We start from the raw sequence: 25,965 nt of genomic DNA, 5'->3' as shown, positions 1-25,965 counted from the left end.
TGTAGTCCATTTCACTGAGAACAAAAGTATGTTTTTTGCAATCCTGTTCTCCACTTATTTGTTCCTCTTCCTCATTCTCCTAGCTGTGCTTTATATTGATTGGATAATCTATTAACATCCTTTAATCTTTATTTCTTTTACGTATTATTCATAAAAGCATGTTTCTTCATTTCTTCTGCTAGCAGTTACTTCAATTACTACTCATTATTTGTGAAAACAGTTATGTACATGCTCCTCTAAGGTTACGGACAACTATTATCTTGACAAAAGTTTCCTCTTGGTGAAAGAGGCGAAGAGCTGTGAATAGAGAATAAAAGAAGAAAGAGAAATTTAATACTGGCACAAAATTTAAGCTTTGCAGCTTAAGTTGTTCATATTTAAAAAGCTTGAACACTAAGAGACAAGCATGCAAAATTGCTATTCAGCACCTATTAGCAAAAATGCAGCACTGTCTAGATCCATTTGTTTAAGGTACTTCTGTTAGAAGCATTTTTTTCCTCCAAGTCACTCAGAGCTTAAACACAAGGGACGGTTTCCAGACGCTTTTTTACTTCGATAAAGCAGTTCTCAGCGTGTCTAAATGTCACCATGACACAAGCCACAACGCTAGATTACATCTCATTCGAAACTCTGCCCCCTAGAGGGTTCTGCATGAGGGGTTACATGTACAAACCAACACCCGGAAAACATCTTAAAAGCTGGAATATTTCAGAGCTTTTGATTTGTCTCCTAAAACAGACAACACATTAATTCAACAGGTGGCACAAGTGGCTCTTTAGATTAGTTTAGTATCCCTGTAGAAATAGTTATGAGCTATTTACTGATTTCAACAGGACCTTGCCAAGAATTGAGGTGCAATACGTTGATCCTTGTTAAAAGGGCTTTGGGCTCACAGGCTGCTCCAGTAGTGCAGTGGGCTCCTACATCTGTGTACCAAAGCCTCCCATGGGACACTCCCAATGGAGCCTTTCTACATTCTTATTTTTACATCATGGGATTTTCTCCAACTCATGTTGGAAATGCATTGTGATTCCTGCACTGGAGCCCGCAACTTCTGAAAGAGTAGCTATCTTCATTATAGCAAGAAACAAACTGCAGTGTGCAATTAAAACAGATAACTATGCCATACCAGCTGGGGGGCAGAACTACAGCTGAAGATGATCAATTTTGCTTCTCTAATTAAATACATACGCACATGGACAAACCCTTTGTCATCAACCAAAAAATGGGAGTGTTCCGAGGCAAGATGATCAAGTCTGGCATTCAGACGTCAAGGATATCCCCCTCAAATCCTTCTTCTGCAAAAATGCAAAATGTTTCTTCCTATTTTTGTTACCTTCCAGACCACCAAAATTAAGGATTAAAGAAAATTACCTAATACAGACACTTCTTTCACTTCATTCTTCACATCACAATTTTCAAACTGAAGAACTGCCAACTTGGTAACGAGATTTTTTTTTTTTTTTTTTAAAGACCATTCCAGCAGATTACCAGAGCTTTGGCTGTCATGCTGGTCAGTAATGTAGTCTTCACCCACAGGTGAGCGGGTAAATTAGCAGACCCAAGAAAAGTGGTGTTTGCCACCAAAGCTACAAAAGCTTTTGCATGGTTACCAACCATGCCATACAGTCCCAATGATTCAAATATTTATTAAAATGAATTTCTGACGAAGCCCATGAGGCTTTAAACCACATTAATATTCAAATTACTAAATTAACTGATGGTCAGAAAACCATGCAGGACCTCACATACTGTAACTTGCACATTTCATATGTGGCATACTGGAATCAAAGCCTAAAGATTATCTTTGGAGCGCAAGTGACAAGTATGTCCAAACTTCTGAACATACCAAAATAAACATGGCTTTAAATAAGTTATAAACAGGAATTAGGTATGACTAAAAGCAGTAAGCAAAACACTTCCAACCCACCCATTTCAGGAGTGGCATGAATATATCTTGCCCCACAGAAAAGGTATCTTAGCCTAGGAGGAAAGGACTATCAGAAAGATCAGTGAATCAACATAAAGCATGGTACTGATTATCTTCCTGTATGTTTAAACAGGAATATTCAATTATAAAAATAAATTTGCAGTGAAGACAGACACTTATAATGGGAATAAATACAGCTACGGAACTTAGTATTTGTTTTTCTGATTCCAAGAAATTAAGCAATCTTCTGAGCTTTCCACTGATAAACTGAGCTGATCTTTTGGATAGCGTACTTAAATACTTCCAATAACAGAACCTATTTTTAATACACAGGATTTTTACTTAAATTCTAAAGGAATATATATCTCTGATTTTTTTCAGACTATATTAATGTTAAGTCAGATATTGTAATACCACAGAACTAAGGGAAGCGAAGATATTAGCTTCATAAGACACACAGAAGCTAAAGCAACTTAAGGGTATTGACAATTTCACTTTTTTATCCCAATTTCTCAAACTTATTTTCAAGGTTCTGATGCACAGCAAGAATTCAAAGAATACCTAAAAACAGTGACACCCACCTCACACACAGTGAGTTTGCAACATCAGGTGTGACCTCCTCTAGCAGCGCACTGCACTGCCACTCCCAGTCTCCCACTATTTTCCAAGTCATCAACACATCCAGACACTCTAAGACTATTCACAAAGTTACTTTCATGGAACAGACACATAAATTACAAATAAATCTGTCAAAATTATGTTAAGAAAGACGAGGTCTCTTTTTACATTGGAGATATATCCACTGTTTGCTTCTTTATTCTTTAGTCAACCAGAAATAAGGCAACCATTACAGCAATAAAGAGCAATGAATTACTTTCTCCAGGGCTTTGAGCACAAGAGGCATTTACAGAAGCTATGAAACCTCTGCACTGGCCCTATATTTTCATATTTATAGCCTGTAATTCCAATGAGATGTTGCAGGTAAAAGTTCAAGAGCAGATCTAACACCTGCAAAGCTTTAGGCTGAAATTGGATAATGTTAAATAATAATAATAATCACAATTCAGCAGTGACTTTAACTTACTCCAACAGCAGCTTTAAGGAAGGGGGAAAAAAAAAAGAAAAGAAAAAAAAAAAAAAAAGAGCTTTCCCAGCCATAGCTGTCAGTAGAATAAAGAGCTTTTGATTTTAGTTCAAAATTTCTCTCATGGTTTTAACTTTGGATTCAACTACAACTCAAGCACTTGAAGTCTCTCATGCTCACTAAGGCAGATGTGCCCCACAATAAACAGAGAAACTAAAAATTGTTGTCATGATTCTTGCATCTTACTGAATAAATAAATAAATAAATAAATAGATTAGTATCTAATTCTTGAACATGGCATTTAAATTGCAGACATCAGAGATAATGAACCAAGGCAAAGGGGATTGCCAGATTTAGAATTATAGTAGGATCAAGTCAGGTTAAGGCTTTTACAGCATCCTGGCACTGCTGTTCTTCACTAGCATCCTAACAAAGCACTGCAACTGACTGGGCCACATTTCACGAGACTGACTTAAAACAAAAGACACTTATTTAGGATACATTCTGTAGATTTGTACATAGCAAAACAGGTAGCATTTTGTTCAGACCCTACTCTTTCTGATGCCAATCCAATGTCACCACATCCCCTCTCACTCCAAGAAGCAGCAGGCTCTGCAAGCCCAAGAGCTGCAGTTTGCTCCTGGGGCCCAGCAGCGACCGGGCACGTCGCCGCTCGGCCCAGAACTGGCAGCAGCCGCTCGCATCCTCTGCTCTATTTAAATCCCGGGCTGCGCGGGGGTCTTCTCCACAGGGAGTTATTAACAGCTTAAGAGCACCAGTCAGGCAGCTATTCTAGGACATCACAGGGAAGCCCAAACAAATGGAGCATGATCTCAACCCAGAATCAGAGGCAGCTACCGAGGGCTGCTGAAACCTTTTACTGCAGAGGAGAGGCAAAGAAATCGAGGGCATAGCTTTAACGGGGTTCAGTCTAAACACAGCAAAATGAGACATTAATGATAGATGGAACAGAGAAGTGTAAAATATACATATTTTATATATATATATATATATATATATATTCAAGTAGCTAAGCCTTACATAATGTTAACGTCTTGAATTCTGAAAAGAGGCATCCAGTAGCAATCTGTAAAGTTTATCTAATTTCAGCAGGGATTATGTGATTCATATATTCATGTACACAGATGCCACAGCTTTCCCAGTTCGAATCCAGTTACAATTGCTGAGCTTTTAACAAAACCTGAACTTTCATGATCTCAAATGTCAAGTACTTAGTTTAATCACATACCTATACACACAAACACACACCACTGCATTCATTCATCTGCACATAAACCAGAGGCAGAAGTTTTTTAATCGTCACACAAAACATAACAATATATAGAAGAACAGCTGCAGAAACTCTGCAGACCGTTCACAAAACTGGTTTTCTAGGCAGACGGATTGATCAAAGATAGAAAGTCGTTTTACTACCAAGCCTTCCTCCTGAACTTGGAGAAAGAAAGCAACCATCAAATCGGAGGATGCACTTCCAGTCATCATTGATAACCCCCTTCACGGGAGGTGGGAGTACATCTTGTGCAAGTTTGATGTTGACATAATAAAAACTTGACGGATAACTAGATTGCTTTAAACGGGACACAGCTTCATTCATGGATCTGTAATATGCCAGAACCCCAATGAAAGTTTTCTGTTGTTTTATGAACTCTGTGCCAGTGGCACAAAATGATGGGTAGGGAGATACATAAGAGCACTGGAAACACCACACCGTTCTTGAAACGAGGTAAGGAAAGTTCATGCCACATGGTGAGAAAACCAACAAACCAATTCCATCATTATAAAGAGTAGAACAATCTCACAGGTACTAGAAACCAAGGTGTCATGCAAGTTTGTGCAATGAGAGATTTCGCTATCTTGTATAAGAACTGCAATCCACAAACCAACCCTCCCCAAAACCAAAAGCAAACTTAAGAGAAGTCGTAAGAATAGAATAACTTCTGTGAGTTAAGTTATAATGTTCTGCTTGTTACTAGGAGCTACCAGAAGTAAAATTATCTAACTACTACTGTTTAGGAACAACAACTCAAGCTACTTATGCAATCACTCAGGAGCTGTCATTTCTGAAGTTTGCATGAATTTTGAAAAGTCGTAAGAACATTGCTTTTTTGAAGTACCTAAGTTAACCACAAATTCCCCAAAAGCCAAGGAACAGAATATTTGTCAGGAAGATGCTGAAGCAAGTCACCTTTTAAAAGGGAACAATGTACTGTCACCGCTAAATCAAAGTACATTTTAATGCAATTAAGAGTTTGTGTTACCTAGTCTTTGGAGCAAAAGAGCTTGGCCCTCCCATTCCTTCCAGATTAGTCACAAAACGTATTGGCAAGAGAATCTTCTATTTTGTTCTGCTTCTGTCAATATACTACTTTGACCTGTAAAGCCTCTTATGCAGATGGAAATAACAGAGAACTTCCAGGCACAGCAGTTCTTTGAGTCTGAAACACAGAAGATCACTACATTTCTCTGACATGTTTTCACTGGTTAACCCCAGGGACTGCAATATATAAACCCCAAGAAGGCTAAAGACTCTGGGGAAACAGCCTATCGCTACTAAGAGGCAGACATGGACTCTGATTTTTTTTCCACAAGAGAAATGTCAGCTTGTTTTCAAATCAAAAGTCAGACTGATACTGACCCAAAAGCTGTTGAGTGGCCAAATTCCATATTAAATGGGGGATTTACAATCTCTGCACTCAAAAGTTTATGGAAGCTGTCTCATCATCATAGGTAGTGCCAGGATTCTGAGCATGGATATATATTTACCAGTGCTCTATTTAATATACCCCACTACCCATGATGATGAGACAGCCTCCATTAACTTTTGGGTGCAGAGATTTAAAACTCCCCAGGTGCAGCACACTGCCCTTCCCCGTCGAGGGGCAGAGTCCCAGCATGCAGCATTCCACTGAACTCAACACCACAGATCGAGAGCACATCCGCCCGCTCTGTGGACTAGAAGGTAACCACAAAGTTCCTTTCTCCTGTACAGAAGAAAGGTAACAAAATGCTAGGATATGAACTCTATACAGAATACATCCTATACGACACCAATATGAAAGAATGAAACGGCACCTTTCAGTTCAAAATAAGCCTGCTACTAATCTAGATCAGACAGAGTGTCTCTCAAAATTTCTAAAATAGAAATATTAAGCAAAGAGCCTCAAAATAAGTAATGTAATAAAATATATTTTCAGTGTGCAACTTTGAGGTGAGCATTTCCTTGAAATGCTTTCAAAAGAATTAGAATCTTAAGAATCAAGAAATTCCTACAGGTCATAAATTATCTGGTTTCCCTAAGTTAACTTGTCAATGTATTTACAGTTACTTTACTACATTGAAACTTGTATTGAGCTGCCCACAGAGGAGCTCTACCCCTTCAAAACTTTTTTTGGGGGAGCAAATTCAAATTCTGGATTGTTAAATTTGAGACGACTCAGAGAAGGCTACAAGGATCACAAAAAAGCAAGAAAACTCTACACACAGAATACAGAGCTTTAGATAAGAGAAATTCAACCCATAGTTGGCCACCTTTTTTCAGAGGCACTATTTCATAACCATGGTCACTGAAAGACCTATTTTTAATATACTAATTTCAATATACTAAAGATTTGGTGCATGATATATTTGGTGCATAATTGACAGTCAGACAGAAATGTTTTCATTGAACAGCAAGATGCTTCATTTATTTGCAACAGTCTGGTTAAAGCAAAGTTTGGGGCACATTTTCCTAGAAGTACCCAGAGCTGGGCAGCCAGATTTTTCCTCAGACTTAAGGTATTTTCAGAACTATACACAAGCCCAAGAAACAAACAGATAAACAGATTTACAGAATACATAAGTCTTCACATATAACAAAAGGAGTTAACTTATAGCAAGAAAGGCAGTTTTATGGTTAACTGTATGGTTTTAAAAGCTTACAACTAACAATATAGGCAAAAGAATAGGATGTGGTTTAAGATTTAACAAGAGGTAACAAGAGGTATTGTGTTATGGGGCTATCGGGGTGAAGAGCTAACACCTTAATATCAGAGAAGTGACACCAAAGGGAGTGGGAAACAGGCCACACTACTTCAAAAACAATTTATGCTTGAAGGGAAACTAGAAGAGGAATAGATAGGAAGATCTACCAAAAAATAAAAAAGAACCCTAACAAAAAAAAATATACACTTATGTTGATCTTGTTCTTTGGGACAAGATTTAGGGATTAAGGAACAAAAATTGGATAGCAATATCTATTTAATGAAACAGATACTAAGTTTTAGACTGTATCTGACCTTCTCTACTTAAATTCTTCGATTAGTAGAAAAACCATATTCTGTTCACAAGTTACTAGGAAGAGTAAATTGTGTGTGAGCACTTGTGTGGAATATAACTTCAGTGCTGGAAAAATAAAGTAATATTTACATAAAAGGAAACAAAACTTCATTCTCAATACTAAGCCAAAAGTACGTCAGTATCAGTGGGAACCTGGAGAGAACAGAAAAAGAGAGTCATTCACTTATGACCAATTACTAAAACATATGAGTTATTTAGTTTCTCATAGTCTGCCAAATGAGTTAACACAAAACTACCAAATGAGTCAAAACATTAGAGGAAAAATATTAACTGCCAATTAAAGCTATTCCCGCTTCTCCCTTTCTCTGCAAGGATTTGGGGAAAAACAAAACCAGACACCAGTTTTTGTCCCAAGCACCTTCCAAGAAAGCTGACAATATTCAAAACTTTCACTCCAATACAAAGGCATAAAAATAGTTGTCCAACAAAACTCAGAATTAATCACTGCATGACCTATATAAATACACTCATAAAGCTATTTTTAATTATGCCTATTTAATTCTCAGCTTTCCCAGGTACTAAAAAAGAGAAAGAACTAGAGAGTTTTAGCAAACAGTTCGCTGGAGCAGTATGAGTAAAACTCTTCAAAATTTAACTAGTAGTTCAATACCCCCATCCAAAACTGGGAAAAAATAGTTGAAAGATTAAATATATTCCCTGTAGCCCTTCCAGATGAAGGGCATCCTTGCCACCTAGTCAGGGGTCTATTCCATGGAGGTAGGCTTTTCTCTTTTTCTGTTGCACTGTTTTTTAAACATGCTTTAGTATGTTGCATAAACCACGCCAGCTTAAGGCTATAGTACATTCAAGCATACCTGGAAATTCAAACATTTTTGGAATAATTTTGAAAAAAAGGCAAACTTTATCAACAACTATAGAATCAAAACTCTACCCCTTAAAAATGATTTGTGATACTCCAAATACACAGGAGTGTGCGAAATTAAGGGTAGGCCAGTCTTCTGACATTTCTGAACTTCTATAGCGCTAGCAAATTAGAGAGACCAGAACCAACACTGAAAACCCTACTTTTACAGGCAGCAGTCAGAAAAAGTTTAGAAAACTTCAGTTTAGGGGTAGGTTAGAGATAGATTAACTACACTGATATAAGGAGTACTTGTAGAGCAAAAACACAGAAACAAAGACATTCTAGAACTGAAGAACTGGAATAATTACTGTTGGATATAGTTATTAAATCTCAGAAATACTTTAAACAGTCACCAGTGCATCTTTCTCTGCTAATTAGCCCAAACTTTAAAGTTTTTCAGTAATGTTTTAACACATTACTGTAAACTTTGCTAGAGTAAAAGTAAACTTTGTTAACTACTAACTGCAATTAGAGCTTTGGGAATAGTTGCAGAGATATTTTTAAAGAAATCTGAGAGGGCCTAAAAAAAATATATATATATATATATATATGATTCAATTCTGTTGCAGTAAACATGTAGTAATAGCTCAGATGTCCTGAGGAGGAAAGTCTTAAGGGCCGATTCAGACAGGCTGTTCCACGAGGATGCATGACAGGGTTTGAGAATAGGCCAACAGGTCAGCGCACGGATTTGAAAATCGAATAAATGGTAGAATAAGAGCACGGAAACAGATCGGGTAACTGACCAAAATGCTGGTAATATCCATTTAAGAAATCCATGAACAGATAGCTACCACTTAGCAAGAAAAAAGAGAAATTTTAGTTTGAAAGGACGGAGGAAAAGAACCTTAAGAATGGCCAACAAGAGGTGGAAACCAATATAAAGGGGAAGAACATAAAGGAAAGTAGTCAGTTCAAGCGTGGATCATGCTGAGCACAAGATTGGCTAAGAACAGCATAGAATTCTGGTTCATGGCTCAACAGTCAAGTACGGTCAACAACCAGGGATGCAGAGAAGCAGAACTAGGCAAATGGGCAAATCAAAGGAATAAGCAGACTTTACTGAAGGGCAACTGCTGCACAGATACAGAATCTGCAAAATAAAAGCTGTATTCCAGTAATATTTAATATTAATTTGATAATTAAATTGATAGATAACTACCTAGCACTAATCTTAATACTTGGTGGTTCTTGGGGGGGGGGGGAAAAAAAAAAAACTCGTCAAAACTACAGCTGTCAGCTATTAAACTGCGACATTTTAACAAGCTCTGGATAAGTTTATGCCAGTCAAGGCTGAACTAAGAATTAACTCAGTAAAGGATAAAGATGAGTTAGAGTTTGAAAACAGACCCTAACACCACAGTGATCCAATACAGCTGGATCAAAAACGTTATATTTACAAAATTCTTGATATTCAAAACGGGCCTTCAGAGTATTAAGTAATTACTCCCATATTAAAATGGGAGTATTCCCTACAAGGAATTCCCTACAAGGGAATACTTGTACAGAATTTCTTGTACTGCCACTCCAATAGATTGGGAATTTATTATTTTCTGGAAAAGACGCACTGCAAATTTCCAAAGCCTTCCAGTTTTTATCATGGCCTTCCACAACAGAGGAATGCAAAGTGAAAAACAGTAAAACATAACTGAAATCAGTGTGATACTCTTAAGACATTCATTTCCAATAATTATTTCAAAAATATTGAAACAGATTTGAACTGTACCATAGAGAAAATACTGACATTGCACCACAATAGAAAGGTGATGTCAATTCTGCAGTCAGACGTGATGGTCATGTGCAATCAAGACTACAAAATACCCAAGCTTAAATTCTTCAGGGCATGTCACTTACATTTATGTGAGAAAACACAAATATTTAATATTCAGTATCCAATTCAGATATCACACTCAGCACTTTTACTACAAGCTAATAAAAGGAGGATATTCAAAAGATTAAATTAGAAATCAACCCCACTTTAAGAAACTTTAAACAATGATGTCAAGATTTAAGAGATGCTTCCATTTTTTTTTTGTAAAGTCTTAGAACTAAGATTCCTTCTCCTCAGGAATCAAGACTCATTAACTGTTGCAAGTAGCAACAGAAGACTAAAAACAGTTGTAAGTTTATGCAAGTTATAAATGTACATAAAAGCAGGCACAAAAGTATGCACAAAGCAGCAGTATAAAAGCAACTGCTGTTTATGGGGTCCACAGTTTCTCAAAATAAGCAGATCCAGCCCTGCAGCTCCCAGTGATTACTGGTAATAATTCCCAGTTGCTCTGGAGGCTCTCAATCGGGAATCTAGGCACCCCAGTCCAAGACACAGCACCAGTGAGTGCAGCCAGCCCCAGAAGACTCCCACTGACAAGTGGGCAGCAGTCACAGTTTACCTGGGGAGGTGCAGGTTGCTGGCTTGCTGCTGCTTCCCTTCGTATCGTGGCACAGGCCACACTTACCAAGTTAATTACTTGCAACCCACAACAAATGCACTTTGTTAACACCTACACGCTCTTGTTTAACATGAACTATGAATCACAGAACATCAACTGTAAAACAAGACTGATTTCACTGCTGTTTGTGAGATGCTGGGAAATATGGATTAAACTGACATAAACAACCATGGAGACATAGCACAGGCTCAGAACAACCTCCCAGCGCAAGACACCCAACAGAACCATGGCCAGAAGTCCTTTTCCCACTCCCGCAGCTGGCAATTTTCTGGAATGCAACTGGCTTAACTCCCTACCACAGGGCACTTCAAAGCTTCTGCATTATATACAAGACCTAAAATTTAAGACCTTATCTTGCAGTTGCACTTGACTTTAATCACTTTTACTCATTTCGGAGTTCTGTTTTTCATATCAGTAAAAAGATTTTGACCACCTTACAGCTAACTGCTTGTGTTTCAGACCTTTCAAATAGTGAGCTTCAATCGTTTCAGAAAGTGCAATTGTAGCAAATTTTGAATTTCACTATAATGTTCAAGACTACAAAAGATTAAAACTTATTAACCTCTCACATTCTCTGAACGACATTCACCGCTATAACCTCATTTTTCAATACACTGTCTGAAATTTAATAAACTAACCCAAATTGTGCCCTGTATAAATTCTTCAATATTAGTCCTCCATTATTTAAGAGAGTCAAACTTACTAGTCTGAATAAAAATATTTCAGGTAAAGTAACATTTTTTATAAGATTCTTAAACATTTTGAAGGATTAAGTACTGGAGACATTTTATTAGACATACTTAGAAAGAACAGCTATTACAGAGTTAAATAAGTCTGCTCAGTCCCAATAAAAAGAAAATATCAAAAGAAAGTATCAAGCGCATTTATTCATACAGGATTTTGTTACTGGAGCTTTCATATTTATCCCGAAAAATTTGCTAGACTTGTTAGCAGGTAAATGAGATCACGTTTGATCTCCAAAAGAAGTAGAAGAGTGTCCTCAGTGTTATCAATTGACTCATTATTACTCACCTACCAAGGTGCTAAGCCTGCTAAGCACTGGCTCGATACTAAATTACATTTCTTAACAAAATATCATTACATACCCAACACTGAAAAAGCTGCTCAGTCATCATGCCCACAAAGTTTGCAAGGTTTTCCTTCATGGAGTATGAGTCTCAGTTCATAGGCGTACTGTTTGTTTCCATAAATTGGCTTTGAAATCAGTCATAGAATCGAGAGGAGCAAATGCAAGTAACGTTTCAACTTCAGCGACGCTATTATTCAGAACCTACAAGTTGTCGGTGCAACAACAGTTGCCCATCTTATACAACCTGTTACTTAAAAACCTCAAGCACCTGATAAGACATAGGGGGACTGTTCACAGAGCGACCAGGGTAGGAAGAGAGCAAGAGAGAGAAAATATGTACTATACTATAGGTTTCTTTCCCAGAATTTCCATCTGTTTAAAATAAAAAGGGTAAGAAAATCCACATTTGTCACGAATGTATGGGAGGGAAAGTTTCAGAGCTTTTAAAGATGATACTAAAATCACATTTTTATGAGAATCCCAGCTGAATCCACTTTTCCTGTAGTGTGCTTTCTGCCCAGAACAGTATTACCCCAGGTCTTCATTTCTGGGCTTTCCATCCATTATTCCCTCCCCCAAATCTGGCTCAAGTTCTTTACATAACAACTATCTTAACCCATTTTTAATTCCCACTTTACATAACTTACAAAATGTTATAAAGCGTCTGTGAACTTCAGGCTGACTGCATGAGCTTTTTAAAATAGCCACAATATCAGCTTACTGGGGGCCTTAGGCTCTTTGCCTTAACAGTTTGCTTAAAAACATCCATCAACACAGACTTCACAAATACTGACCTGAGTATATGGATTGCCAAAATCTGTTTACAACTTGGAGGCTAACATTTTAATTGGCAGTTTACAAGCAGCATGGTCTTGCTATCCAAGGCAGTCAATAAGTTTGACATTTCTTTAACAGTTAAGAACTATATTTTATATCTCTAAGGATTCTTCCTTATTTGTGGCACAGAGTATCAACAACAAGACCAACTGTCAAGTTACAAGCAAATGAGATCTCAATGATGCAAAAGAGGCTGGACACTATATAGCTTTCACAAACAGTTAAAATAACGTGTTTGCATCTGTGCTAGATATACACAATGTCGAAGCAAGAAATAAATATTTCACATATATAAATATGTGGAAAAAACTTAGTTGCTAGTCACTAATAGTTGCTAAATTAAAATTTGTTGCTGTTAGAAGTTGTCTTTTGAAAACTTCATTAAAAATAAATATATATACATGCATATATATATATGTATATAAAAATAACCGAACCCTCTCCACGCTGACTTTTGCCACTTAAACTATATCTAGAGAGATGTGCACAGGAAAACAAGCTACATTCTACCTTAACGTTGGTTACACTTATCTCAATAATCAGCATTATTGAGATTATAAAGAAATATAAGATTTCAAATTGTGACCAAAATGATCTAGCTACAAACGCATGTCAAGTAGTATATATTGCTTCCAGTCTTGCACTTGCATCATTGTGAATTAATGAATTTCAAAGCATTCAAGCTTTCTTATCATTGATCCAGGGCAACAACAGCAAAAACATCCCAGAAGTCCTTGAACTGCTACAGTGCAGCAGACGCATCTACACCCAATTAAAAGACACTGGCCCTTACCCAGTCTGTCCCACTTCATTCAGCAAGCAAACCTCTCTCTAGCAAATCTCTCTCAAACTGCTGGACTTAAGAGGACTTTCTTTAGGCCACTGACATCCAGGAAACTCAATAGCTCTCACGTGCTATAAAAGCCCATTTTAGGCCTAACCCTTGGAAGAAGGCAGTGTGTATCTAAGCTTTTAACTTCTACTTACCGTTGTATGCCCTAAAGCAAGTGGACAGTGTACAGCAAGTTTTCTAGTGGCACAAAGCTGCATTCCAACTTCAATGATTCATCAGCCCCAAAACATCAAAATTCCTAGCGGTCCACTTGGTTTGAACTTCTCATTTCCAGGGACACACATCTTCTGTTTTCCAGATGACACAGTACTGTTAGTTTTCAGACAGTCAAAAGGGCCTCAGACAAGTTATTCCCCCTCCATGACCTCACCTTTTTTTGTTTGTGTAACAAGGAAAATATGCTTCACAAAAGCATAGCAAGACAAGCTCTTATGACCACTAACTGAAAAAGAACATGTTCTAGAATATTTACTCAAGTCAGTAAATAAAACTCCTCAATTTCCAGAGGTAAGGAGTTTAAACCCTTTTTTTTACTCCCATTTTAATTGATGACAGGTTAAGTGAAAGTTTTATACATAAAAAAGAGTGCTTGTGTCCTTACAATATCCTGCTGAGTACTTTCCAATTGCACACCCTATAAGCTCTTCTCTTTTGCTATATACACACAAACACATATGTACATATACAGATCTTTGCTTCTCATCACTTCAGTCTTCACATCCCCATCCTTCCAGTGCTTGCTCCCCCGGAAGCAGAGGAGTTGAATCGAGACTAAGACATCACAGAACAGCACTTCTCCCATTTCTGCTGGGGATCCTGGGGAAAGAACTGGGAACACATGGGAACACTGGCAACATGGGAACACATGAGAACTACAATCAACCACCTTGGCTTCTGCGGTCTTTCTGCAGCGAACACACAGGAATAAACAAATACGGAAACAGAGAAAAACACATAAGCCAGGAAGAAATTTTAAAAAGGTTACAGTGAATTTGCTGCTGTGCAAAGAACAGCACACTAATGTTTCCTTGTGATTAGAAATTTACAATACGTTACAATGCCAATCAGGAAAAAAATATCTTTGGAGGAAAAAGGAGCGGCATCGAAGTCGAAAGCAAATGACTTTCAAGGAATAAATTGGCTCAAATAACAAGTGTTCTATGGACAAAGTGGTTTTTTTTTTTGTTTGTTTGTTTGTTTTGGTCATCATTTCATATAACTCAACCAAAACCTTCATAGTTTGATGCTCAGCAATCATTTACACTTCATATTTATGTAACAATTTAGCAGAGAATATATTTTTTTTAAACAAAACTTAAATAATCACGGACAGCAAAAGAAAGGGGAGAAATTTTTAACAGTAATGAAAAATGGAGCAATGCTGAAAAATCCTGTGTAGTTGTAACTGGTGTATTATAGTATGACAAAACTATTAAAAGTACCTCTAACTAAAAAGAACTATTCCTTCTGTGCCACTGACAGATAAGCACCGATTCAACCCTCAGCCATATGGAAGTCATGAGATCTTTAGAGTTCTGTTTTTTTTCTTAAAATACATTACATAAAGCAAAAGTGAAGCATATATTAAAGAAGCCTAGGTATACCATAACAATTTTTTGCACATCTCAGATCTGAGATATATATACATATAGAAGGAAACTGAAAACTGTTTTAGCACAATAATGCATGTTTACAATTCATTTGTTTCCCTAGAAGTTCAAAAAAAAAAAAAAAACACTATAATGTCTTCTTTTTGCCAATGACAGACAGATATGGTCACATACCCTTCTTTAAACGTCTGGAAAAAGCCCCAGTGTAGGCATTATTAAACTCACTCCTTTAATGCTTCCTCTCTCTGACTCTCAGGCTGAGGTCAGCAGAACAGAACCGGAGAGATGCCTTAGCAGATAAGACGGACATTCTTGGAAGCTCCTGAGCACGTCCACCACACACAATTTTCCCTTAAACTGCTCAACTTTAATACTTCACTGTTCTGAACTTCAGAGTTAGTACATTTAATTTAACATCTTGCTCCTATAAAGACAGAATTCCAATTTTATTCCACCACAGAAACACTGAGAAAAATGTAATTAATTCAGTCTCTTCCCTCCTTCCCCAACAGCCTATTTTCCTTTAAAGATGACAGCTAAGTAAATTAGTATATTCAAACTATGCCTCTAAACTATGCCTCTTTACCATCACTTTCAAAATAAAAGCCTTTAATAAACTGGCTTAAATAAGCTTACCACATATTTCTTCCTCCAGACCTACACATGAACTTTGCAGTTTGATTTTCTTTTTTTTTTAAATGGACCCACCGCAGATCAGCCACCAGTAGTGTGCAGTGGTCTGCATTGCTATCCAATGCAGTCAATAAGTTTGACATTTCTTTAACAGTTAAACAGCTTCTATCCACGGCTCGCGCTCGGCAGTCAGACAGATAATACGTCCAATTTGGCAACAACTCTACAAGTTTACAAAGATAGCAGTGAAGTTATGATTTTTCAGCAGAAAAAAAAAAAACTAGCTTTCCCTTCAACCAAAGTTTGTTTAGTACTCTCCCTCCCAAAAAAAGAAAAAAAAACAAACAAACAAAAAAAAAACACCACCTTGTGAATGAATCGCTTCAGCTAGAGAAAAATACTTAAATACTGTAAGTGCCCCTGTTCAAGGACAGGGAGTCAGAACTGAGCTAGCAGCAGCAGTAAGGTCCAGATTTAAACTGGTCTGTTCAAAAGATTCCCAAAGATTCTTTTCAGCTTATTAAGAGGACCCGCGCGTTATGTAACATGTGCTTGGATTACTTCAATGGAATTCTGCGTCTTCTGCTCCGCAACTGCAAAGCTCAAGAACTAGGTACGGGCAAGTCCCTGGGAGGCATTCCCTACTAGAATATGGGCTGCTCAAACAATTTATCCAAAATCAAAATTGTTCTCTAGCCTCTGTGTGCGTTGTTTACCTTTTTATAACAACTGTTTCTGTGAATGGTATTTTTGAAATCATCTTTGGCAGAAATGGCATATCAATATTACATCTGACTTTACTGCAATAGATTCACCAACTTAATACTCTTTGTCTGTTTAAAAAATATTTTTAAAATCACTATACCAAAACATTCAAGGTTGTACTGACTCACTAAATACTTATGTTCTATCTTAAAATATCTTTTATGAACCTGACAGCACATTCGTCTCTTTCTCCACTCTAACTGTCAGCAATCTGGTCCTGTAGGAACACAAAAGAAAAAAAATAAAAAAAAAGTTACTCCAAACTATGAAAAAGATCACTATTATAGAAAAAAAAAGTAAAGGATGAATGAAATAAGTTTTATTAAAAAATAAAGTAAAAGCAATAAAAATTACAATAATCTAAATGACTTCTTTAAAAAAAATGCATATAAACTATTTAGCTTTACCTTACTCTGCAAACTACAAGGCCTCTAAAAACAGGTGTATCAGAAACAGGGTACTAACACACTCTCCTGGTGGTGTTATTGCTTATCTAGCAAACAAATATTTTGCTGACAAAAATAATATCCGGAGTAGCTTTTCTTCATGTACCAGCACTTACAGCATGTCATCTGAGTGTATAGAAATACTATTTAAGGAGACACAAAATAATAACCAACATTATTACAGTAGCAAAGGAGTCCAGGACTTTTTCCCTCATTTTGTCTTATTAAGAGTTAATCATCCTGACAGCCAGATTCATTATGCAGCACTAACAGAGACACAGATCCCCCTTAAGTAACACTTTCTCTCCTCTTGTGGGCATTAGCGCCTCTCATCAGACAAATTCCCAAGAACAAAATTTTCACAGGAGACCAACTAACAGCAGAAAGAGCACAGCTATTGCGTGGAAGATAAAAACTGTCCATACATGTCTACATTCTCAGAACAACTATTATCAAGGAGCATAACTTTTGGTTTCGAGCTCTCAATCTCACCTTGTTTCAAAATGTGAGCTTTCTTTTCAGACAGTCTCAGCGTAGCCCGTGGTGTGTGAAGGCATTCAGCAAACACCTTACTTAAACCCACAATTCAAAACAAGTCCCTGAACATTTTCAAGTATTTCCCCAAACCTACATCTAACATACATCAAAGTGCACACACAGAGACAGCTTGAGCATAAGGAACAGTGTCTGCCACTACCTTATTATTTAAAGGAAACACTGCAATCCTCCACTTAAAAACAAAGGAAAATTGTTTTTGGCTGCTGGCTCTCTCTGAGGGCTAATGTGAAAATGCAATAAACAGCTGGCCTTGCATGTAAAGAGCTCAGAACGAAACTGCTTGCACCATGTACTTCTACAATTCTCAAAACAAAATATCACCAGAGTTCTCTTGTAGACAGAGTACCAGATAATTTAGGCTCTAATAAATGTTTATTTAAACGAAACAAAAACAAAACAAACAAAAAAAAAAAAAAAAAAAAAAAAGGGCGTTGATTTCTTGGCAGTGGTGGCAAGCAGAAGACACCCCTAGTGTCGACGTAAAATAGTACAGGACTCCATGCTGTATCCCTGGACTGATTTTACGGCAGCGAAGGGGGAATTTAAATCGCCATGATGTAAAAGGCTGCGCAGCCAGGAGGCCACCCCGGGCACTTTCCCTCGCTCGGCTTCACGCGCTCGGGCGCACGTAGGGAGCCGGCCCCAGGGCCGCGGAGGCTCCCGCCGCGGGCTACGTGCGTCGGAGCTTTCCGGTCTGCTCACGAAGAGACAAGCGCTGCCGCGCCACGGCGGGGGGGAGCCTCTCGGCGCTGCTCACCCGCCCCGCAAGGCAACGCGACGGGAGCGCCCCGGCAGCGCCGATGCATCTGGAAAACAGATGGAGCCCCGGCCGCGGCGCCGCGACCCCCGCGTGTGGGGAAAGGGCTGCGAAGCTGCGGTCGCGTTTGGGGCGAGGGAAATGTGTGCGGGGGAAGAGCGGGTGAATATATGAAGCCGCAGGAGGAAAAAGGAAGGAGCTCAGGTGGGAAGGGAGGCAGATTAGCGCTGGCGGGGGCACAGGAAGCAGGAGCGGGGGGAGGCAGCAGCACGGGCAGTAGGCGGAGAGGCAGCGGGGCGAACGGCGCAGAGGCGGCGACCGTGGGCGGCAGAGGGGAAGCCGGCCCAGGAAGACGTGCCACCCGCCTCCCCCACACCGGGCCAGCAGCGGTGGGAGAGGGAAGTCCAGCGAGGGTGGGAAGAGGCGGATGGCCCCCAGGCGGGTCAGCGGCCGGGCAGCGAGGCTAGGCCGGGCCGCGGCGCCCCCTCCTCCCCGCCGGCGCTCTGGAATATTCCGGCGGGCCTGGGGCGGGGGGCTCGGCAGGAGGAGGCTAGAGGGCAAGGAGGGGGTGTCCTCACCATGATGGCGGGTGGGCGTCAGGCGTCTCTCCCACAACCAAAGCGACCGAGCGCCGGCCTCACTGTCGTCACTCGGCGCCGCCGCCGCCGGACCTGCCGCTTTCCCCTCACTGCAGAGGCTCGCGCTGACCCGCAACGGCGCGCGGGGGGAGCAGGGGGCGCAGCGCCAACGCTCGGCGCCGCCTCCTACATCCGGGCACCGAGCGCCGCCTTGGGCGGTGCCGCCGCGTGACGTCCGCCTTGGCGGGCCGGGGCGGGAGTGGGCAGGGGTACAAAATGGCGGCCGCGGGGACGCGGGTGGTGATGACGGTAGTGTGCCCGGCCCAGCCCGGCCCGGCCCGCGGGCGCCCCTGGGGGCAGGTGGTGGCCAGCGGTTGTTACGCAGCCGCCCCGCTGCCCTGAGGGGTCTGCAAAGGGAGCCCGGTACCAGCAGGGGAGGTGCGTCCTCCTTCTGCCCCTTGAGGTGCTGCGAGGCCCTGTGGTTCTTTGGCTTCCTTGGTCACTCTGTGTCTCTTTCGCTCCTCTTCCTCTGCTGAATTATGGTCAGGACACTTAATACTCCAGCTACTTTTCTTGCTTTTTGTATCGCTGCTGCCTCTTGGGGAGAAAAAAAAATGAAAAAGCTCCTGGCTGGGCCATGGATGCCTGGCTCCAAGTGGGAGCTGGTGTCCTGTTGCTGTTAACGGTGCTGGAGACTGTCCAAACTGAAGAGCGCTTGGTGCTTTACAACTTTTAGGAGACTGCTTGTTTTGTACCTTTAAATAATCATACGAAACCAGCAAAATGCTTCTGATCAAATAATTCTGAAAAGCGTCTATGTGTCTGTGGTTTTGGGATGCTTTATAGGGGAATCGGTCTCTCTTTTTTTTTTTTTTAGGTGCCTGATACAGTTAAATGTAAAATTAAAAAGATGTAGTCTTTTGAGGCAAGATTTAGGACAGTGCAACTGCTTGCAGAAATGAGAAGTGAGAAACTGACCCTGAGGGAATGACCTATATATATGTAAAGTTTAAAGTAGGCCAAATGATGCCTTTAAAGCCTCATTGAATGATCATGTAATATAGTGGAGATGGACTGATTTTTACATTCCTTTTGCTTTTGCCTTTCTGTCTCTGCTTGCTCTGGTGAGCGTGTTTTGGAGTGCCATGACACAGTGCATAACACCATGACAAATGAAAGTGATGATGTGAAAATAACAATTACATACTAAATATCATTGTGTTAATACTGCCCAAGAGTAGGTTCAGTACCATGTTGATGTTCTTCAGGCATTTGATGTTTGACTTGTCATAGCCGGACACTTTGCTAGGGCAATGCAAATCAATCCTGCCATGTTCAGTGGGATGACGACCTTATTTGCAAAGGTTGGGGGGAAACTGTATTATTACATTAAAACTGTGTTTTTTTTTTTGTTTTTTTTTTTTCCTAGGATCACAGCTGGCTGGGGGCTTTCTTCTCAAAAATGAACATTTCTTCTCTTTTTGGCATCTTAGAAAATGCCTCATTGTGATAGTCCTGTTGTGGGACTGTAAGCTGGCCTAAGACTAGGTAAGGCTAATGCAAGAGTTCCTGGAGAAACCCGGGATCCTTAAATCACATGCTAATATGTGAATGCAATCAGTACAAAACCATGACTTGCATTTAATATTTTACATGATATTTTCTGTATTTCTGAATAGCCTTTTTTTTTCCTTTTTTTCAAATACAAGTACTGAAATGTATTTTTAGAGTAAGCTTCAGACTCTTAGTAAAGCTCTTTTGCAGTTTAATTATAACAGTTCAACTTCAAAATAATTATGTTTTTGCGCAATGTCCGTTAAGGTTACAGATACATAAACAGGTAAGTTAACTGTGTACCCGTGGGGGTTCTTTATTGACATGAAGAATAATGATGCGGTTTGTGTAGTGCTCAACCTAATGCTTAAAAAACTATTTCCATGTTCATGGTGATGTGACTTGTATCTAGGTGAAGTTCTTTTCACAGCATTGTTCTTAAGTGCTATTTGTCATGGCTCATGTATTTTTAGATTTTTTTTAATATAATGTGTGTTTTTGATCCTTTGAGAATATTCTTTGTGTTGCCATGTTATGTTCTTACATACTTCATCAGAAATGTTGTCTTGAATGTTTATCTTGTATGGAGTATTCCTGTATCTGTTAACCCAGGGTGAGGGCTGCCATCTAATTATCTAATGTTAATTAGTTAACCTGACTCTAAACATCAGTCTGTAAGCAGCTTTTCCCAGCAAAGCAGGTAAACTCTTGGGGCGATGCAGAAAAGCTTGAAAAAGATGCTGTTTTTAAGCATATAAGTGTTCTTAACGGCTTCTGTCATGTATTTATAATATAAAAACTTTTCTTCTGTAACTTCTTAGCAGAAAAAGATGACACCTTTTATCACCTGCCTGTAATGAAAGAATGCTTTTTAACTGCTGGGGATAGGGAAGGAAGGAAGGATGTTGAGTATTATCAGCAAAAGAGGAAGACTTTCTAGGCAGAAATGAGAAATGTCCTTCTCAGAATGCTCTATCTGAATTGCCAATTGCTGCAGGTAGGGAACATGTAAACCTTTAATGTGCTGTATTTATTCATCGTATTTTATCTGGAACAACAGCCAGAATAAGAAGCAAATCTAAAGATACAGTACTGACTAAAACTGACATGAATGGAAAGGTGTCACTGTATTTTTCTTACACCTACAACTGTTTTTTTGATTGAAAGAAATTAATGGGTATCTGCCCTTGTTTTCTTGCATGTATGCATGTGTAAGTTGGAGCTAAAACTGGGGAAATGAAGGAGATGATATTTTTCAGGGCGAGGTATAGGTGAAAAAAAAATCAAATAAGAAGGTTAGGGACACAGGGGAACATTTTTTTCCATACCTCCTTCTACAGTGCAGACTGTAGAAGCTTTATGAAGGTCGGGTCATTTTTCACCACTGTAGGGACACTAGATTTTAAAAGGGAGGAGTGTGGATGAACAGGTATCTTTAGCATGTCTACACCTACTAAAACCATGGTTGTGTTTCTGATTTCTGGTTTGTAATTTTCGGCTACTTCAGCTCATTGTTGTTCTTACATCACTGACTTTCAACAGAAGATTCTCTTGAAGAAAGTCAGGTACTTATTGTGAGTTTATAAATGAGGTATTTTAACTAGTATAACCGGTGTATATCAGCTTGCCACTCTTACGTAAGCTTAGAATTGCAAAATGCTCACATTACTTTACAAGTAAGGGTGATTTAGTGAAGTGATTGCACAGAAGACAGATTTATGTGTTTGTTCGTGAATTAAATAAGATTGTTGTTATTTTTTTTTGTACCTATGCAATAATATCTAGTTTTAAAGTTGTTTCTGTTTTTCATAAGCTAGTATTTAACATGCTTTAAAAAAATAAGCATTGACTTCATCTTTAGGCAGCAATGCAGTTTTCGGTAGAGTCAGGATTCTCATTGACTGCTTTTTGTTAATTGTTGCCATAGATTTAAACTGTTGTTTATTTGCCTATGAGTAATACTGTTTATTAACCTTTAAAATGTTAATAATTTTTTTAATATCTGCTTAAAAAAAAATAGCTGCCTGCGAGAAGAACAACTGTTTCTTTGAAGGGAGAATTTATCTAATTCTATACAAAACCTTATTCCCTGCTTGTTGCCATAGTAACCAAGGCCTTGCGTCACTGTGCTCTGCTCCCCAGGCTGCAGATGCTGTTGGGAGCTGAGGCCTGGGCTGCTGCCTGCAAGGGCAGTTCCCAGTCGGTCGAGGCACAGCCAAGCTCTCCATGTGCTCTTCCCTCTCCTGGGTGGGTGTCAGTTCCAGGGGCTGCGTGGCTGGCGGTGTCAGGGAGCTGACGTGGCTGAAAAATAACCTCCTCAAAGTTAGTTTCCACCCGCTCGGCTTTTTGGTGTGTCTGTCCATGTGACCACATGAGTGCTAGTGAGGCCGTGGGTGATTGAGGAGTATGAGAAGGTCTGTGTCTCACTGAAGTTGCTGCTGAAGCTACTTGTTCAGCGCCTCCCTAGAGGTCAGTCAGCATAAATGAAAAGGTAATCTCATCATATTATTTTTGAAGTGATTTTTGTGACTCCACCTGGGTAATCCTAAACTTGGTATTCTTACTACCTCCAATAAGACTCCAAAGTGATTTTCAGACAAAAGAAAGTGCAAAGAAAATGCAGATTTGATGTCCATTCTCTAATGCTGAGATACCTTCTGTTAATCTCTGAAGAATGACCACAATATTCACCAGAGACTTTATTCACTTCAGTAGGTGGATTTTATTCTGTTCCATTTAGTTAATGGCATCTTTGTATCTTCAGTTTTATGGTTTTTTTGTGTGTACCTAAACAGTTTCTTTCAAAGAAGCATCATCTTTTCATTGTAGTTTTTCTTTGTAACAACAGCAAGGATAGTTGCTAGTTATTTCTGTGGCCTATTTGTAAATAAATCACAGATGAATTCATTTATGGGCTGCTCACTCTGTCATATGAAACACTGCAAGAGTATCTGTTTTATAACTGCATTTTGTTGAACAAAACTTACAGGCCAAGCTTGTAAGACATTTATCCTAAAAGCTTCATGAAGGCTTTTACTTTTTATCTGCTACGGTAAGCAGGGCTTCATTTGCAGCCTTTAAAATTACGGTGTTTTACTTTGCAGCATACTTTACATCACTTCACCATCCGAGGTCCTGATCCCACGGAGACTTGCACACTTGCTTAGCAGCATATGTTTGAAGCGTTACCACAAATTTATTGTTTTCCCTGTACTGGGACTTGTTTTGAGGATGGTCAGGTACGAGGACCTCTAAATTACTTATGCAGCAGCTGCAAAAGATAAGTGATTTACAAGTGTAAAAAGACTACAGTTAATTGTGCTGGAACGTTGCAGTGGGAGATGTGATCTTATATAGCCATTTATAGTCCTAGTTCTTAGCTGTAGCTCTGCTGTTGGCATGGTTAGCTTCTGTGGCTGTTGTAGATTACATTTGCAATCAAGTTGTTGCCAAACTTGTGCTCTGTGTTAAGGTCATGTTTACTACTGCACAACTGCGTAGTCAAGCGTTGCAGTAAGAGCAAAATAAGACTGTTGATGAAGCAGCTTAGTGTCATTCTATGGGAGCCTGATAGCGAGTGGATGTTGGGCAGAAAGTCAACTTATTGTAGACGAAGCCAGAATGTTGTTGGCAGCAGTTACGTTTCACTGTTTCATTATAGCTGATATGTACTTGACTGCAACTCTAATAAAAACATTCTGTGCATGTTCTGAGTACTGTTTGGAAAAGAGCATAGATGTAAGGAAAGTGAAGTCTGCAGCTTTCCATATGTGGTGTTAATACCGTCTAAGGTACTCCTTTTAAAATCCTGTAGATAGATGAATCTTTGCTGGCAGGAACGCCAGTTGCAATTTTCTCTATAAAAGAGGGGCAACAAAAGGAGCATTACTGCCCTGACAGTTTAAGACCTTTTAACTAGGTTTAGGGAACCAAGGGTCTGTGATGATGGTGTGTGTGCCCTTTCAATAGAATTGAATACCTCAGTCAACCTCAGCTACGTGTAATGAGCAGTTATAGCTCTTCAGGGTATTGACTTCTTGGAAACTGCGTGCAAATGGGCCACGGAGGAGGCGGGGGAAGCTCTGTATTACACTGGCTAGGGCAGGTACGCGAGATCTTTGTTAGGCACCAAAAACCCATGGCAGAGCGAGGACTGTTTGTCTCGCTTGTGAGAAATTTTAATTGGAGGTCTCCCCTTTTTAGATGCCAGTCCACCAAACACTGGAGTATCAGTGTACAGGAAGCCAAGCTAATTTATATCTGGTACCATGGGCTAAATGATTTTTCAACTTTACAGTTCCTGAAAAGTTAAGGCAATTGGTATTTTAAGGTAGTGCTGCTAGATTTCTGCAGTGATGCAGTTAATTCCCTCACAAATCCTGGTGAAATGGAGAGCTTGGAAACCATTTACCACAACTCGATGGAGCCCTTTATCCTACTAGAAATTTGCTGTTTTGTTTTTGAATGTCCTGTTACAGACCTGATTAAAAGCTCCTGTACTCATGTGTGTGTCGGGGAAGGGACTGAACTACTTAGAAGGAATTGAATTCTGTTTTCTCCACTTCCATATATTTCAGTGGCTTCAAATCTCAAGACTTCTGTAAGTCTTCTGAATAAACTTTTTCTTCAATTTGATCTGTATGTTTTTGTGGGATTCTTTAAATGTTTAGTTGCTTTTACTTTAATCTTAGGCACTTTTATGGGCTTCTCCAACATAGGGAAAATAATGTTTTTGTCTCCACTGATATTTCAGAAATGCAAGTTATCTAGAAATGGCCATGCATTTACATACTGTTCTTTCACCAGACAAGGCAAATACCTTAAATGAAGCTACTTGGGATCATAAAACTTAAAAAGGACTTAATGTCAGGCTTCCTAAATGTTATAATGTTAAACATCACGTGTATGTCTCACATTCCACCTAAGTGAGCCTCTAAATGTACTGCAGCACTTTCCAGGCAATTTGTTGCCTGTGCTCCTTCTGAATTGGAGGCTCCAGAGACCTGGAGTTGCCCATTCCATGTTTCATGTGTGAGCAGCAGGCCAAAACCTGCGCTCGGGGCCCTGCCTCATGCAGGTCTGCAAGCAGAGAAGCCTGGAAAGTGCTGCTGTGTTCAGCACAGGAACCAAGCAAAGCAACAGGCACGAGCCAAACCGCTGGTGGCTGTAACCCAGCTCTCCAGTCACATCCCCTTTCCTTGGTCAAAACTGTGGGATGCCTCCTGTGAGAAGCCCAACAGAGAACCGTATTGCTGTGAAAGATCTGGTACTTACTAATGTTCAGGGTTAAATAGATATGTGGCTTGCCAAGGATCATGCCCTGCCATCTCAGTTTGCTTATTTGAAATAAGAGAAAGGGTATAGGTCCAAGAGGACATTGGAGAGCCAAATGACTAATTTAACCCTTCATCTTGTTAAACAACAATATGGAATCAAGACATTCTTGACATCAAGATTATGCTTCCAAGATGATTTTGGCTCTCTTCCAAAATGCACCCCTGAGGCTGTATTTTTATCTGCTTTCTGTGTTTAAACTTTATCAATATTCACCTTGAATTTTCAACAGATTCTGTGCATATTTATTTCTATGAAATGG

General features: G+C 39.5%; 1 protein-coding gene across 1 annotated transcript in view; it reads right to left on the bottom strand.

The window, feature by feature from the left end:
- The window catches only part of PPP3R1 (protein phosphatase 3 regulatory subunit B, alpha), a 34,956-nt gene extending 15,975 nt beyond the window's left edge, over nt 1-18,981 (bottom strand). The window contains exon 1 of the mRNA XM_088521287.1: nt 18,816-18,981. Coding sequence (XP_088377413.1) covers nt 18,816-18,818 — 3 coding nt within the window. The 5' untranslated portion in view covers nt 18,819-18,981. The remainder of the gene's footprint in view (nt 1-18,815) is intronic.
- Between the last annotated feature and the right edge of the window lie 6,984 nt (nt 18,982-25,965).

The sequence above is a fragment of the Tinamus guttatus genome, unplaced genomic scaffold (genome assembly GCF_059628265.1).
Source record: "Tinamus guttatus ecotype Peru unplaced genomic scaffold, ASM5962826v1 Tinamus_guttatus_pri_ptg000116l, whole genome shotgun sequence".
NCBI lineage: Eukaryota > Metazoa > Chordata > Aves > Tinamiformes > Tinamidae > Tinamus > Tinamus guttatus.
The sequence above is the reverse complement of the archived record's forward strand: the minus strand, read 5'-3'. Positions and strand labels throughout refer to the sequence as shown.